Source organism: Mustelus asterias, chromosome 6, assembly GCF_964213995.1.
Source record: "Mustelus asterias chromosome 6, sMusAst1.hap1.1, whole genome shotgun sequence".
Classification (NCBI taxonomy): Eukaryota; Metazoa; Chordata; class Chondrichthyes; order Carcharhiniformes; family Triakidae; genus Mustelus; species Mustelus asterias.
The window spans coordinates 86,542,192-86,560,766 of record NC_135806.1 but is presented as its reverse complement, the minus strand read 5'-3'; the positions used below and the strand labels follow the sequence as shown (position 1 = coordinate 86,560,766).

At 40.0% G+C, this 18,575-nt stretch overlaps 1 protein-coding gene across 2 annotated transcripts in view; it reads left to right on the top strand.

Annotated features, from left to right (window-relative positions):
• Positions 1–18,575, top strand: part of fer (fer (fps/fes related) tyrosine kinase) — a 157,501-nt gene that overhangs the window by 87,488 nt on the left and 51,438 nt on the right. For both annotated transcript variants that reach the window (XM_078214682.1, XM_078214683.1), the window contains 2 exons: positions 2,016–2,219; positions 5,689–5,811. In XM_078214682.1, the coding sequence (XP_078070808.1) occupies positions 2,016–2,219; positions 5,689–5,811 (327 nt within the window). The remainder of the gene's footprint in view (positions 1–2,015; positions 2,220–5,688; positions 5,812–18,575) is intronic.

The following is an 18,575-nucleotide window of genomic DNA, read 5'->3' as shown; positions in this document are numbered from 1 at the left end:
GCGAAATTCCACCCACCTAGACAACAGTGAAGAAGCATCAGAGGAGGATGGTGTAGCCAAACTGTCAAAGTCTATAGATATGTAGAGAAAAATGAAGAGGACAAGTTTACCTTTGTTGTCATGTGGGATGTTATTTGTGACCAAAGCTGGGTTCGAAATGCACTAGATGGGCTGTGCTTTTTTGTTACTTTGGTGTTTTAAAATACAGGCTGCTTGCAACTACATATATCAGTGCCGTCTGATCCACTATTCCTTGATATTTAATGCACCAAGAAGTAAATGCAATGTGAAGGAGCCAGTGGCATGATAAATAATTGCTCTGACATTTTTGAGAAAAATAAATGCTATTGTAAAAAGAGGTACCTTCATGGTGCAATAACTTGCAGGAGACCCATAGCAAAGTGTGTTGACTCTTATCTGGCTTCTGAAATGACCTAGCAAGCTACTCAGTTATATCAAACTGCTGCAGAAAAATTGAATAAAAATAAAATAGGATGACCCACGAGACATCAGCTGAGGCACGACAAATAAGGAAGGTTGACCCTGCGAAGTCCTCACGCACACCATTCATCTTGTGCCGCAATTGGCAGAGCTGTCCTACGGACTAGTCAAGCAACAGTTTGACATAGCAATACTCATTGAATCATACCTTTCAGCCAATCTTGCAGACTCCTCCATCACCATCCTATGCCACTAGTAGGACAGACCCAGCAGAGGTTTTCGTACAGCAGTATACAGTTGGAGGTGAGTGGCTCTGGAATTGAACATTGATTCAGGAGCTGAAGAAGTCTCAAGGTATCAGATCAAACATAGGCCTTCTGATTACCAACTTCTGCCCTTTTTCAGCTGATGGACCCATGCTGCTCCATGTTGACGAACAAGTGTAGCAAGGACACAGAATGTACTCTAAATGGGGGACTTCAATGTCCATTTCTGACTTGAGGGCAGTTTCCTGAAGGACTTATCCATCAGACTGGCCCTGCAGTAGGTGTTGCAAGAAACAACAAGTGAGATAATCCTACTTGACTTCATCCCTACTACTTTACCTGTCATAACCGCATTGTCCATGTCTGTATTGATAGGAGTGATTCCTGCACAGTCCTTGATGAGACAAAGTCCCGTCTTCACACTGAGACCACTCTTGTTGTGTTCTGTGGCATTGCTCAAAACTGGCCATCCATGTGGTGCTTTGGGTCATCAGCAGCAGCAGAATTTTATTTCATCATAATTTGTCACACCATGGCCTAAAGCTTACTCTACCATAACCAGCAAGCCAGGAGACCAACCCTGGTTCAATGAGGAGATCTGGTTCTGCTTTTAAATTATGCTCTCCAGTCCATGTGTCCCTCAAATGAATTGATCATATAACTCATCAAATTTATTTAATTGCAGAAGTGAAGTATTTTGCCTCTGCAGGCCATCTACCTGCGCAACCTCTCCCTCCACCACAGTTCCTATGTCCCCACCCCGCGACTCCTCTTCCTTCCCCATTCCTCCCCTTCCAAGCTCCTATTCCTCCTCTCTCAGTCCAAAGATGTGCAGGTTAGGTGAATTGGCCATGCTAAGTTCTCCCTCAGTATACCTGAACAGGTGCCGGAGTCTGGCGACGAGGGAATTTTCACAGTAACTTTATTGCAGTGTTAATGTAAGCCTACTTGTGACTAATAAATAAAAACTTTAAACTTTACATCCACCCCCCTGCCCACCCTGCAGTCCCTCGCCTGCACCCTGCCTTGCCAACCCTCTCCACCCTGCCGACCTTCTATGTTCTGTCGCCCCTTGGTGTTCTGCCTCCCCTCTGTGCTCCACCCTGTTGCCTTGATGTTCCCCGCCTTGCTATGCCCGGCTTCACTTCCAGCTGTTCTAACCACAGATTGTATCTCATCTGCTTTTGCTGCTGATAGGCTCACGAGCGCAATATTGAGATGAAATTGAGCAATAAACCATTCTCTGTTCCTTTTAAGTATTCCTCCTGTATTTCACATTTTAAAAAATTTGGGTGACTTGTTTTTCAGTTCTTTGATGTGATGCCTACCTGTGAGAAGCCATTAGCAGAACAAGACTGGTATCACGGAGCAATTCCTCGTGTAGAAGCGCAGGAGCTCTTGAAACAGCAAGGTGATTTCTTGGTCCGAGAAAGTCATGGCAAACCTGGTGAATATGTCCTTTCTGTTTACTCAGATGGGCAGCGCAGACACTTCATCATCCAGTATGCAGATGTAAGTATACTCATTATTGCAATTGTTCCCTGAAATATCAAATTTAAAGCATATGTTTCCATTCATCCATCACCTACTTTTTGTGCCATATTCCAGACAGGAGTGGATTTATTTCAACAGCCCTGAATGGCCTCCTTCTGCACTGTGCAAGGATTCTATGATTCTCTGATTTCTTTGCTTACCACCCATTCGTAAACCGAAATGTGTTTTTCATTTAGATTGCCCCCTTTAGAAGTGGTGGCATATTTTCCACAACCCTTAAATTTGGAGTGTTCTAGTTCTCTATGAATAACTCACACAATAAACTTGGGATGAGATAAAAGGGTTGGTTTATTCCCCACACACAATTAAAAACGATCTGGAATTAAAGGTTTAATGATGATCATGGAACCATTGTCAATTGTCGTAAAGACTTACCTGGTTCACTAATGCTCTTTATGGAAGGAAATCTGCCACCCCCTTACCTGGTCTGGCCTACAGGTGACTCCAGATCCACAGCAATGAGGATGATGCTTCAATGTCCTCTGAAGTACCATTCTGTTCAAGGGCAATTAAGGATGGGTAATAAATGCTGGTACAACCGGTGACACCCACATCCCCCGAATGAATAAAAACACAAAGGGGTTTTGCAACTCATGCAATAAAAAAGGGAGCACTCTGTTTCATGACTGTACATGAGTGGCATGTACCTGACGAGGTGGATTCTTATAAAAGCAAGATACTGCAGATGCTGGAAATTGGAAATAAAAACAGAAGTGCTGGAAAAACTTAGCAGATCTGGCAGCATTTGTGGAGAACGAAACAGAGTTAATGTTTCAAGTCCATTTAGCTGTTTTACAGAAATGAAGAGGAATAGAAATGTAATGAGTTATATAATTGGAGTGGGGTGGTAGGGCAGAGTAGAAGGTCAGGGAAAGGTCAGAGCCAAAGTGAGATTGACAAAAATATCATGGGCATAAAAGAAAAGGGGTGTTAATGATGGCATTAAGGACTGAAGAAGTGAAGAAATCCTGATAGTGGCATAAAAGCAAGATATAAGAACATGTTAATAGGGGGAAAAAAGCTCAGCGCACAGTGTAAGCAAAATTGAAAAACAAGGGACAGATGACACTGTGGGGAGCAGTGGGGTTGTACTGAGGCAAATTAAGGAAACCAAAAACAAAAAGGCGGTCAAGATGGAGGGAAAAGTTTACAGCCTAAGATAGACTTCACGATCAGTTGATGCTACTTTTGCATTCTTGGGGATTGCTGTCAGGTGCCGGTAGCCAAAACAACGTCAAGGCTGGAAACAGTACACCCCGGTGAAGTGGGCTATCGGGGGGGATGGGTGAAGGCTGGAAGAGGGAGCAAAGAGACTTGAGGGAAAAGGAGGTGAAGTACTTGTCACTGAGGACAAAACTGTCCGACTCTTGTAGACACAGTATTGACATGGCTAGTTCAGCGTTTGGCTAGCAACGGTCCATGCCCTCCGCCCCCACCCCAAATTTGTTGATAGAGGAGCATGACTGATGTCTTCAAAAGAAATGCTGGACATGCTCTTCTTCACGTGATCATTACTTGGAACATGTTTATTGCCAGTTATCAATCTCACTGTATGTAGCTAATACTATAGTTTGCTAGACTGTTTATTACACCGTTATGATCTGCTGAATATTGGTTAGGCTTGATAAGTATTTTTACATTTTTCTTTTCACAATTCAAAAGGAGAGCAGAATAATCCATTTTAATCCAAGTTTCAGGAGGGCAGCTGATTGGCAGGTCGATGAGTCCAGGGAGTTAAAATTCCATGTACTTCACGCTGCTGAGATTGGGTTGGGACTTACCCACCTGGTCCCTCTGCTCACTTAATCCACGCTCTTGGTTCAAATCGAGACTTCTGCGTTATTCTTTGTCCAAAAAGGAATATATCTGTTGGTGTACTGTATATCTACAGTGCTTTATTAAATTCTCCAGGCTAGTTCTATTTGTAGCTTTCTGATTTTATTTACTCATGAATAGCTCTTGTTTTTTTTTTAACTTTTGTAACCAAAGCCAGAAAAAGAGATTTAAAATTTAATAAAAAACACATGAAAGTTTTAAGAAGGAACTTCAGAGGATTGCTGACAGTATGAATAACTGAGAAGGACAAGAAAAGTTTTCTGGGTTTTGGTAAGCTTATGGTGCTTGTATTGCAAGTCCACACCCTCTCTTGTGCTTCTCCTTCATACTCACGCTCTCCCCGCAGGAATCTTCACAGACAGCACTGGGACGGACAAAGAGCCTGGTGGAATCATCCTGTAGTTTTTGGATCCCTGTTTGGCCGCCTTCCACCAAGGAAAGCCATGCAGTTTGTTTTCAGTGCTTATCCTACACACCATGATTTGAGAATTGGAGTTCACTCATGATTCTTTTATTTTATAATTCTGCATTTTGGAACTCCAATGCACAGTACTGCTGGAACACTTCACAGGATGTGTTTCTGGCTTTTTTTCACTTTTGATCGTTTGACTTTTGAGTGTTTTCAGGTAAATCATCTTCACCTGCTACCCAGCAGTATACTATCCACAGAAAATGCATAAGCTATGTCAAGTACAGCAGTGTTTTTATCATAAATTTAACTTTTTGCCTCAAATTTGTAGTGACTTCATAAAATATATGCCTAGTTTTCCAAATAAACTAAATGTAAAAAGTTGTATTATAATCCTATTAAATACATGTGAGTAGTACAGCACTTTTTATCAAACACCTTAAGTAAGTTTTGGATTTCCTGCAGAGTATGTTATTTGCTAGTTTAATTTTCCCCATTTGTGAAGCGAGCAATATCCTCTTTGTTCCTATTTTCACTATAAGGGACTTTTACTCAGACAATTGTGAATTCCTTAACTTTTGTCCTTTGTCCAACCAATTAGTATTTAAAATCACTTAATTGTCGGAGATTCTCTTTGGGGCTTTGAGTTCTAATTGATTTTTGGTTTTTATTGTTATTGGGTATTCTTCGGTTGAATCCCCTTTTCTCTTGTGAATTCATAATAAACAACAAAACTGCTGTACTTTATGGCTTTAACAAAAGTGGCAGTGCACTCGTCCAGGTAAGTGATGAGTATTCTGTCTTATTCCTGACTTTACCTTGTTGATGGTGATGTGACTAGGATGGAGAAGGAGGTGAAACGTTTATCACAGGACAAAATTTGCCCTATTCCTGTAGGCACAGTAGTGGTATGGCTAGTCTAGTTCAGCTTTTGGCCAGTGATGGTTCTTGCTCTTCCATCTCCCACTCAAAGTTGTTGAAAGGGGTTATTGATGCTATTGAAAAGAAAAACTGGATTTGTTCTTTTTCTCACAATCATTATTTGGCATTTATTCATTGCCACTTATCGGTCTAATTGTAAGTAGCTGATACTGTAGTGTTAGGCTGTTTGCATTTGGTCTGCTAAGTATTGTCTAAAATTGATTGGTATTTTTAGATATTTTGTTTTAACATTTTACACAGAATCAGTATCGATTCGAGGGAACTGGTTTTCCAACAATCCCTCAGCTTATGGAACACCATTACATTACAAAGCAAGTGATCACCAAAAAATCAGGAGTGGTTCTATTGAATCCTGTTATTAAGGTAGGAACATTCAGATGGTTAGTTTTGAATATCTTACTCTTAAATTACTGATGCCTATGTGAAGCCAGTTGATTTAATTCAGGCAGCATTCAAAGATGTACATTTCCTGATCATTAAATGTTGTGCTGTTTTAATTGCTTGATGTTCTAATTCCATCTGCTGTCTGTTTTCTCCTTGTTTAAGCAACTTTGCCCCAAATTACTCTGTACAGTAAAATAAGAGCATCTGCACTCAATCCGTTCATGAATTTGAAATATCAAACCTAGATTATTTCCTGCGTCTTGCTATATAATTTCAAACTTCAGAGGTGATCACAGAGTGCGCCATAAACAGTGTATAATTTGGTACTTTAATGAGAGTGGGAATTCAGTGCATGGCGAAGGAAGTGCCCCATTTTTACTTTTGGCACCTGTCATGGTCCATTTAACAGAGAAATATTTAATCTACCTATAATGTAAAGTAAATGACATAATTAGTTTAAATCGTAAAAACTCTAAGCTAAGTTAGTTATATGCGTAACTTTGATTAATAAACTAAATAGAAAAAGTTGGACTGCAGCATGAGAGTGATTGTGGAAAGCATCACGACCGTGGTCAACTATATCTGCAGTGTCTGCACCTCAAGAAATTTCAGGTCAGAAGTGTTGAACTTGTGTATGAGATGCAAATGATGGACATCAAGGAGAAAGAAGTCAAGGTGGGGTGGGTGGAGTGGTGCTTCCCTAACTGCTTTTACTCCACGGGACAGTCACACTCCTTATGCCACATCCATTTAGTAGCCATAAGTAGACTTTCTCCTGAGGACATTTGAGAAGTTAATGTCCAAATCAACAGCAGCACCTCAAAGGTAAGAATTCTATGGATTACTGCTTGACCCAGCTGTAAATTGGCATATATCAAAGAGCTGGCTGAGTGACTCACAGTGGTACGGAAGACGGGTTTTGATTTTTGGGATACTGACACCAGTACTGGGGAAAGAGGGAATTGTTCGGTTTGGATGGGCTCCATCCAAATCAATCTTACAGAATTGAATAATTAGAGCTATAGATCAGGCTGACATCAGATGAAGGGAGGTTGAAAAATCGAAAGAGAAAAATCAAGACCATGGAGCAGTGTAGCTATTTGGGTAAAGATAAATAGTGTGAGGAAGGGGCAATAGTTTAATGGGGGTAATAGTGCCACAGTGAATATGGTCAAATTAGCGAAAATGTTAAGTTAATTAAAGTGACCAAGCATTTGTAGTACAATAGATGAATTTAATGGCACAAATAGAGATAAATGGTTTGATCTAATAGCCAGGTACTTGGACATGGTTGCATGCTGACCTAATTTGGGCCCTAAACATTCCATGGTACTTAATGTTTTCAAAACACACAAAGGAGTTGGGGCAACCCTGATAATGAAATATGACCATAGGATTGTAACAAACAATGTTTTTGATTTAGAAAAACAGGAAATTGAATCTGTATGGGTGGAAATCTGAAATAACAAGGGACAGAACATACTGCTGGGAAAGGTTTATCAATTCTCAGACATGAGCCAAACTGTTGGACGGAGGGGCCTCTAACAAAAACAATGTAACAATTATGGGGACTTCAATCATGGACTGGACAAACCAAATTGGCAGAAGTTGTTTGGAGGATGAAGCCAGGGAATGCTTTCAATATATTTTCCTGAATGTGGAACCAATCAGGAAAGAGGCAGTTTTAGATTTGTTTTGTGTAATCAGATAGAACTAACTTGCAATCTCATTAAACGAGCTTGTCACAGAGTTTCACGTTGGGTTCAAGAATGATGTGCGTGAATCTGAAAATTGAGTCTTAAACTTAAATCATAGAATCATAGTACAGAAGGAGGCTATTCGGCCCATCGAGTCTGTACAGACCATAATCCTGCCCAGACCCTATTCCCATAAACTTCATTTACCCTGCTAATCCACCAGACACTAGGGTCAATTTAGCATGGCCAATCAACCTAACCTGCACATCTTTGGACTGTGGGAGGAAACCAGGGCACCCGGAGGAAACCCACGCAGATACAGGGAGAGTGCAAATTCCACACAGTCAGTGATCCAAGGCTGGAATTGAACCTGGGTCCCTGGTGCTGAGAGGCAGCAGTGCTAACCACTGCGCCACCGTGCCACCCCTTTTAAATAAAGACAGTTACAAAGGTATGAGGTGAGAGTTAAGGTAAATAGGCAAATTAGATTAAATTATTTGATGGTGAAAGAACATTGGCGAATACTTAAAATCATAGTTCTACATTGAAACATAATTTCAAAGCAAAATGATACACCCATGGCTTAAGAGGCTAGAGAAAATGCTTGGGGCGTTATGGGGGCTGGATAGGAAGCCAGGGGTTGGTGGAGATGGGAGAGATTGACAAAGATGTCATAGACAAAAAAACAAAGTAAATGTAAATGGTGGTGGTCATGGCTAAGAAGGGTGCAGATCGTGGCTCATTAAGAGAACAGAATGTGTAAATGGCAGATCAAAGGATAAACTGAAACAGGTAACAGATGACCCTCGTGGGGTGGGGGGTGGTTTGCGGGGAGACAGTGGTAAAGGGGGGGAAAAGATGGAAAGTGAGATATGAAACAATGGAGGAAATGAAAATAAATTAAAAACTAAAAATAAAATCTTCAGACCATGAACTCTCTCCTCCTTCACCCCATTTCCATCAATTTTTTTTAACGTATTTTAATTTATTCTATTTTATTTTTCATTTTGTTAAATCTCACTCTCCGTCTCTTTTCCCCTAGTGCTGCCTCCCCATCCCCACTACGGTTACCTGTTTCAGGTTGTCCTTTGATACACTGCATCTTTTTGTTCTGCCATCTTTTAATGGACTGCCATCAGCATCTTTTATGATCACCACTATTTGCATTAACTTTGTCTTTTTTTGTTTATGACACCTTTGTCAATCTCTAAACTGCCCCCACAGTACCCCCCCACCACACACACAGCACCACAATATAAATCACATCCTTTTTCCTATTGCCAGCAGCTCTGATGAAGGGTCATCCAGACTCTCTTTTTTCCTCCACAGTTGCTATCAGATCTGCTGAGATTTTCCAGTATTTTCTGTTTTTGTTTCACATTCCAACATATGCAGTAATTTGCTTTTATATAAAAGGATATAGATAGCTTAAGTGAGTGGACAAGAAAGTGGCAGATAGAGTATAATATGGTAAGGTTTTTCAATTTGAGTGCTATTGTTCAGAAGGATTGAAACACAATCTGGTTTTGAAACTAGCGTTCAGATGATCTTCAACATCATTCCAATTCCCCCAAGATACAAATATTTGCATTTGCAGTAAGATAATTACTCTGCTGTTGGCTTGGTTGTCATTGCTAACAGGTTACTCTCTGACTTTGGGGTGAACTTGTGAGCATACCAATTTATTTTTGTTCTAGTAATTCCAGCATCTGTCTGAAGGTGACTTTTAAACTGTTCAAAGTTTGTTTTAATTTGGAAGCAACACTGATATCATTTCCAAATCTGTTCCATGAAAAAATGGCTGAGATCACAAAAGGTGATATGTCTTGGCCAACTTACTTTCCATTCATTGGTGCCAGTACTTGGTATCACGAGCAGTGGGCCTCCGGAGTGCTTTGACATATAGATCAACTAAATGAGAAGTTACCACAATTGTATTTTTGATACTTTTCTTTTAGGTTCTTTATAGGTTTTGACAAAAATAGGAGCATGTACCTATGAACATCCTGATAAAAGATCAGTCGGGACCCTGCCATTCAAAGGAAAATCTATGAAACCAGATAGACTAAAAATTGCTGTTAGTGATTATGTATTGATGAATGCTTAACATGTTTGTGTAGCAGTCCTTTGTTTGGACTTAGATTTTCATCAACTTAATGTTTGTTCACTGATATTAACTGTGATCTTAGCTGATGTTCTTTAAGGTATTATAATAAATTTAATGACTTGGTTGGAATTTAACTGCTTTCATACCTAAATATATTCATAATTGATTTTGGAGAGCACTTATTATTTAGATGTTTTCCCACAGGTGAGTTTTAAAAGGATGCTGTCCTGAAGATTTTGTGGTTGCAATACAATGCTGTTGTAATTTATTTAATTGAGTTATCAGAATTCTACTCCTGAATTGACTTCAACACACTATTAATGAGGCATTACAGTTTCGTATTAAACAGCATTGCAGTGGGTAATGGAGGAAGAATAACTTCTCCGTTATGATATATTTTGTTGTTTAAATGGATAGAACATCACATAGCTAGATTAACCATTATTCCCAAGCTTGTGAGAACGTATATTAACCTTTATTTTGAACATCACAAAAAATATTGGAAGTGCATTGGATATGGTCCAAGTGCAGGTCAGTGGGACTAGGCAAAAAATGGTTCGGCACAGACAAGAAGGGCCAAAAGGCCTGTTTCTGAGCTGTAATTTTCTATGGCTCTATGCAGTTTACAAGGCTTCAGTTTTGTTGACATATTCATATTTTGGTGCTTCTGGTTGATTGTAAAACAACTTGCGTTAGGTTTTTGGGATTCGGAAGAATATATTTGTACATCTGATAATTCAGAGTTGATTATTGCTCTAAATAGATTCAAGTGAACTCGAATTAGATGGAGTCGGTGGCATGTGAAAGATAATGCCCAAAGTTCCTGGGAACTGCCACAGAAATTACTCAGATTTACACTGGTTTCTCTGCCGATCTTGCAGACAGATTGACACAAAGTTGAACCCAAGATTCCTGCGTAGCTCATGCTAGAATGTAAAATCTGGCCTAAAACAAGCAGAAATGCAGTATTGCGAATATGGGTAATAATTTATGGGTACTGCATTTTGTCTTGACTCTCAGACTCTTTTTCCATTATTATACCGGTTGCGAAAGTGATTCAACAAATGACCGGGGAAGCAAGAGTTTGGTTGTTTTTTTGCCCTGCGACTGAGAGCATTTTGGTTAAACTTAATACTGATCTTCTTCAGAATAGTTCAAAATAGCATCAAAAAGATCAAATTGCCATTGATCTTCAGAAAACTCAGTTACACCCTTATTAGGTGACATGGACGATGCTGCACTGAAATTTGTGGGAGCAAATTTATGTCAGTGCATTACCTGCATAAACTCAACAAACTTGATGAAACCTGTATAAGGGTGGACAAGTGACGAGGCTTTGGCAGAGGAAAAAATAGCATAAGGAGCAAAAATGATTGAGGAAATTCACACCTATGTATTTCTGTGTAAAACTGGCATAAATGAGCTGCATTTAAATATTCAAATACAGCATTGCCATGGCATTAAAGTAGAAACATTCCAGACCAGTATGTCTCGTTCACTTTCCAATATCACTGTTTATACTTGGAAACTATACCAGCAGTTAGTATGATGCACATATTAGAAACTCATTAGTAACTACGTATTAAAATTGAGACACCCTCTCTATCAAACATGCTTTGAGACTCACTCTTTGTTCCACACAAACTTAGTCTTTCTCACACACACACACACTCTGAAACACACACTTCATGAAGACTCTCTGAGGCATATTCTCGAAGTATGATGCTAAAGTTTGATTTTTGACCTTTTCTGAGCAAAATAAGAGCATCAAAATGAGGATGTAGTTTAATCAAAACCAATTTTCGGTGCAGCATTAATAAAGTGAAATACAATAATTAAGTTTACTCATCCAACTTAGTCTGAAAGATGCAAGTCAAAGAATCATTTGTCTCCTATGTGAGCTCTATGCCAATCTTTAATGCATTTTTATTTAAATATATTTTGTTCCTTGTGTTGCAAATGGAACACCCAATGTGCACATCTTTGAATTTAGTGGAAGTGCATGGAAAATCTCCAGTGATTTACTTTGTATCATTATGGCTGCCTAGGTAATGGGCAATGATGCAAGGAATGGGAAGCCAAATGTGTCTCTGAAGTAAATCTCCATTCTCTTCATACTTGAAGTTGTGTGCATTGCAAGTGGATATTCCCTTGAACAGTCATTAGTAACAATCCATTGATATATTTGTAAATTTTGATCCGGTGGAAAAGAGCCCAAGACTTGTAATGGTGGAACTTGAATGCACATGTATGTTAGGAAACAATTTATAATATCTACCTCCTGGGGCTTCCTGCTTTCCTTGTTTGCAAATAGTTGGCATGGGCAAGTGATGTTGGGTGGAATGCCATTGGTGTTGAATATTGTATTCCTGTGTTGGCTATTTTTTAAGACGAAGGACATTTGCTGCTCTCAAACAACACCGTTTTGGAGTTTAATTGTTCTGCTCCTGCTAGATGATTAAGGTATAATCTACAATGCAATTAATCAAACTGCAGCATTGGTGTTCTACAATCAACTGTATTGTATAGCACCTGCATGGAACCTTGGCTTGGACTTTCTGCCAATAGTTGATTGCCATCCTCGGGTGATAAGTAAGTGGAGAGAATGAAAAATTTGCATTGTTTGAAGAAAAAAATCTGAGTTTCATTGGCCAGAAAACCTTTTCTTCCATCAAACATACTGGGCGAGATTCTCTGGATTCCTGTGGCATGTTTCTTGTGGCAGGAGGCGGCACGCCATTTGCCAGTGACAGGATCTTCTGGTCCAGCTGCTGTCAATGGGATTTCCCTTTGACTGCACTGTCGGTGGGACCAGAAGTTCCCGCCGCCATGAGTAGCCAGAGAATTTCAGCCAGAATTACTGTAAGCTTCTTTTGCTGCAGAAAATATGACCAAGTTTTGTCGTCACATTTTAACTGTTCTATGGCAGTTTAAAGGGCAGGCAGATAAACCGATCAGTGCCATCTTAAACCTGGTGCTCATTAACATGACAGAATTGCCCTCTGATGTCTTGCAATGCAGGTTTCACAGTATATGAATTTTCAGAAAGTGAATGATGAGGTATCTTGCATAATGCTTATTAGAAAAATTCAGCATGTAGTACAAGAGAGTGGTTGAAAGTCATGCAGCCCACGAGTCAATTATTTCCGGTTTATATAAATGATTTGGGTTTGGGCACACTGAGCAGGATCTCAATTTATGAGGACAGGATAAAAGTGTTTGGCAAATAAAAAGGGATGTTTCCAGTCTCCAGGAACAGACAGATGAGCAGTCTATACAGATTAGTGTTTTCAACAACTCATTTATAATGTCTTTAATGTAATAAAGTGTCCCATGGTACTTTACAAAGCCATGATGTGGAGATGCCAGTGTTGGACTGGGGTAAACACAGTAAGAAGTCTCAACACCAGGCTAAAGTCCAACAGGTTTATATGGTAGCACAAGCCACTAGCTTTCGGAGCACTGCTCCTTCATCAGGCGAGTGGGATTTCAGTAAACAGCGCATATAAAGACACAAACTCAATTTACAAAATAATGGTTGGAATGCGAGTCTTTACAGGTAATCAAGTCTTAACGGTACAGACAATGTGAGTGGAGAGAGGGTTAAGCACAGGTTAAAGAGATGTGAATTGTCTCCAGCCAGGACAGTTCGTGAGATTTTGCAAGCCCAGGCAAGTCGTGGGGGTTACAGATAGTGTGACATAAACCCAAGATCCCGGTTGAGGCCGTCCTCGTGTACGGAACTTGGCTATCAGTCTCTGCTCAGCGACTCTGTGTTGTCGTGTGTCGTGAAGGCCGCCTTGGAGAACGCTTACCCGAAGATCGGAGGCCGAATGTCCGTGACCATTGAAGTGTTCCCCAATAGGAAGAGAACATTCTTGCTGGTGGGTGTCGAGATAAATGCATTATCTCAACACTACGTTGTTCCAACATATTTCACATATTTAACTCGCAAAACCTTTGCCTTGTTACAAGTTGTGTAAAACCTCAAGTATTGCACTGTAGGTCTGTATTTAATATTTTGAGTGTAAAAATCAAGAATTCCAATATATTTAATATTTTCTACTGCACGCTTAAAATAATGAGCGTTCCTCTCTTTAATTCTTAGCCATTTTGAAAGTGCTAAAAAAAATTGATTAAGTAATTAATGTATACCTTCTACCTTTAATGAAAACAACTTGCATTCATTCAGCCACCCCCACCACACAGTCTTCGTCTCACTCTCACACCGGAACAGTTGAGAATTTCAGGCAGATATCTGTTGGGTAAAAGTATGGAGAGATCCAGAATAAAGGTGGGTGAATGGAATTGAGGTATACACCAGCCATGATTTAACTGAATGGTCGCAAAGGCCCGCTCCTGTTTCCAATTTTTCAGGAACGTGACAAATATCTGAACCTCATAGATTATAAACAAGATTTCAGTTTCTTTTAACTTTTAAACAGTTTAAACAGATGGCTTGCAGCAGGTAGTCACCTTTGACTTAGCTCTTTCTGACCTCGTCATATTTTGAGTCAGAGGAGACATGTTGCAGCGCTAGCATACAATATCAATGAAATAGCTGAGGAATATGAAATTCCTAATTCACCTTGGAGAGTACATGCCTTGAGGTGTTTAATGAAGAAGAGTCCGTTCAAGCATTTTCAAAGCATTTTAACATCTTAATGATCCTGACCATACATTTACAATGCAGCCAGCTATATTGCCATGAGGATTTTTGTTGGATTATGGGTAGCATAAATTATCCTAAAATTACTTTGGGATTTGGAAGTGATAGCTGTCTGTGGCAAAAAGGTACACTTAAGGGTATTCTGCAGGGTCATTGGCGTTAATCACCTTTGTTTCTTTTGCAACTATCAGAAAAATTCGCAGTATCGTAATGTTACGTGACTGGTAAATCACCCAGGCCTAGATTAATGTTCCAGAGACATTAATTCAAATCCCATCATGGCTACTGGGGTAATTTTAAATCGAGTAAATGAATTTGCAACAAAATGTTAATAATGTCCACGAAATGACTGCATGTCATAAAAACCTAACTGGTTCACTAAGGTTGTTCCTGGAAGGAAATCTACCATCCTGCCTGTCACTCCAGACTGACTGTAATAGAGTTGACTGTTACATTCCTTCTGAAAAGGCCTAGCAAGCCACTCGTTTCAACACCACGACGGAAAGCACCTGAGAAAATCATTTGTGGAATATTGTTGAATGTCTCCATTACAAATCCATAATGCTTTCCAAAAGTAAGATGTGTAGGATAGGATTCAATTGGCCCAATTGAGTAGTTGTCCACCAGCCAAAGAATCAATGGGGACCACTCAGTGGCTTTCAATGACTCCATCGTCGGAAGCTGATGGCCTAATATTTAGCATTTTTGAATGCCCTTTAGTAATTATGGGAGAGAACAGCTCCCACTTAGTTCCTGAGCTACCACAGAATTGCAGTGGGCTCAAGATAAATGGGTGTCAGTTAGCCACCTCTGGCAGCTGGGAACCCTGTGTCAGCCCCTTCCAACTTGATTGGGGGAGGTTTTACTGCTAGCTGGAGACTATGCAGGATCTCCAGTAATTAAATGGGCCCAGTCCCATGCTTCCTTTTGGGCTGGGCTTGATTAAATTCTGCCCATGATTATTTAAACTCTCCTTCAAATATCAAGTTAGTTTATTTCTTAATAGTGTTATTATCACAAATAGGCTTACATTCACAGTAACTTCATTAGTGTTAAAATCCCCTAGTCACCACACTCCAGCACCTGTTCGGGAACACTGAGGGAGAATTTAGCTTGGCCAATGCACCGAAACCAGCACATTTTTGGAGTGTGGGAGGAAACCGGAGCACCTAAAGGAAACCCATGCAGACACAGGGAGAACATGCAAACTCCGCATAGACAGTGACCCAAGCTGGGTCCCTGGTGCTGTGAGGCAGCAGTGCTAACCACAGTGCTGCTCTTATCAACTGTTCCTGGACACTTGTCACACTGTGAAGCAACTAGTCTAATTGGACTCTGTCTGGGGTACAAACAATTCTGATCTCCATTTTTGAAGAACTCACTTTGGAATCTTCTCCCAAATGATGCCTTCTCTTGGATCTCTTCCACAAGGATCCACCTCCAGGATTTTGAGATCTCCTTCTGATTTTCCTCTCCCCTGGATCACCATGTGGCTTCAAGCTTCACCCTTTATGCACTCTGTCAGATAGTCAGTTATGTCAGAAATACTGGAAATATTTAATAAATATTATGAGCCTGGCTCATTACAGGCTCATAGCCAATGATTTGTAACTCTTGACTTTCTCCATGGATCTCTGGCTTCTCACAAGCCCTCTTTCCTTTGTCTGCTTCCCGCAGCTCTGTCTTTTACCTTGGAGTCTTTTTCTCTGCTCCTCACTCTTAACTTCACTTAACAGGACCTTTTCCACATTCCCATTCTTTGACTAGAAGATTTTCTTGGGACTTTATTTTTGTCCCACTCCCTAGCTTCTACAACATCTCTTTTTTTTTGTTCCTTGGAGCCTGCTTCCTGAAGTTTCCTCTGCTTTGTCAGCTTCTGGCATCTTCATCCAACTAAACTAAAACTGTATTTCTGTTTTTCCCTGTCTCTGTGTGGGCCTCCTGTTGCTCAGCAACACCCCAGTTTTTCTAAGATCAAGGCAATTTTTAAAAAACATTTTAAAATAGTCTGCAGTTCCAGAATTCCTATAGCTCATAACAATGAAACCATGTAAACGCCAAAAACTGGAAGAGCCACAGAAAAAAACAAATCTCCTTCAGAAAAATTAACAAAACGGAATATAATTACTGGAACATTTGAAGTTCTGGAACTAGAACAAGAAGTTGAACATCACCCCACAGAATGCAAATGAGATGCTGGGATGTGTGTTTCAGTATCATCTGATGCCGTTAAGTGGCTTAAAAATATCACATCACAGCCATCATCCAGTTGCAAGGTCAAGGAGAGATTGCACCAAAGGTAATAGGCCAACACTTGGCAAGATTAATATATAAGGTCAAAGAAATTGTGGAATTCTTGTTCATGAGAACCAGGAGTCATCATTACTGAGCTGAAAAGCTGACGCTGATTTACATGTTCACAGAATTGTTACAACGCAGAAGGTAGCCATTCGATCCATCGTTTCTGCACTAGCTCTCCATATGAGCAATTCAGCTAGTGCCATTCTCCCCAATACTCTGTAGATTTTGTTTTCAAAGAATCATCTTAATTCCCTTTTGAACATCTTGATTGAACCTGCCTCCACCACAGTCGCAGGCAGTTCATTCCAGACCCTTACCACTCGGTGTGAAAAATGTTCTTCTCATAACACTTGCTTATTTTGCCAATTACTTTAAATCTGTGTTCTCTTGTTTTCAATCCTTTCCTGAGTGTGAGCAGTTTCTCCATATCTACTCTGTCCAGACCCCTCATGAGTTTGAACTCCTCTATCAAATCTCCTCTCAGCCTTCTCTTTTCCAAGGAATAAAATGCCAAAATCTCCCATCTTACTACTTATCCTAAATACTTCTTCACTGGAACTATGCTCGTAAACTTCTTCTATACTCTGTTCAATGCCTTCGCATTCGTCCTACAATCTGCAACTGTGAACTGTATTTCAGCTGATGTCTTCCTAGTATTTTGTATAAGTTCAACATAACTGCCTTGCAATTGCACTCTATGCCCCTATTAATAAAGCCATGGTTACTGTATGCTTTATTAACTGCTCCCTCAACCTGTTCTGCCACCTTTAATTAATTTTGCATATCTGCACCCAGGCCTCTCTGCTCCTGCAACCTTTTATGCTGACTCTCCACATTCTTTCTACCAAACTGTATCTCTTCTCGGTTCTCCACATTGAACATCATTTGCCACCAATTCTACCAACTTGTCCATGCACTTTTGAAGTTCTGCACCCTTCTCACAGTTTACAATACTTCCAAGTTTTGTATCATCTGCAAATTTTGAAATTTTTCCCTGTATACCCAAGTCTAAATCATTAATATATGTTAGAAAAAGCAAGGGTCCCAGTACCAACCACTGAGGAACTCCATAACAAACCTTCCTCCAGCCCAAAAAACATCCATTAACTTATCCTGTTTCCTGTCACTCAGCCAATATTGTATCCATGTTGCTACTGTTCCTTTTATTACATGAGCTATAACATTTCTCACAAAACTTGTGTATTGAATCGCTTTTGGAAGCCAATCTATCTAATATCAACAGCATTGCCTTCATCAGCCCTCTCTGTTATTGCTTCAAAAATACTTCAAGTTAGTTGATCATGTTTTTCCCTTAAGAAATCCATATTGATTCTTTTTAATTAACCTGCATTTGTCCATATGGCTATTCATTCTGTCCCGAATTATAGTTTCGAGAAGTTTCCCTGACCACTGAAGTTAAATTGGTCTGTAATTGCTGATGTTAGCTTGACAACATTTTTTGAGCAAGGATGTAATGTTAGCAATTCTCCAAACCTCTGGCACCATGAGTCTAGGGAAGACTGATAAATTATGGCCAGTGCCTCTGGAATTTCCACTGTCACTGCCCTCAAAATCCTTGGATTATCTCATCTAGTCCAGGTGCCCTGTCCATGTTAAATATGGATGGTTGAAGAAAATGCTAATGAGCGGTCTAGTAATTCATTTCCATCCCCGTTCCAGGCTTAGGAAAGCTGAGAACAGAATATCATATAACCCTAAGGGATATGCTAAACCTATATGTCTCTTTGCAGCAAGGAAGGTCCCTCACTTACTCTTAAACTAAGTCACGAGTGAGATTTAACACAAGTTGCAACAAGAGATCACCTCCATACCAATCAAGTGGCATTCTGAAATTGTCATAATACCAAAGTCTAACAGTTCAGTTGGAATTTGTGTGGACTTGTGCTCTACTGACTTGTTTAATTGAGTCAAGCTCCACCTGATGGCATTGGCAAACTGCACCCAACTC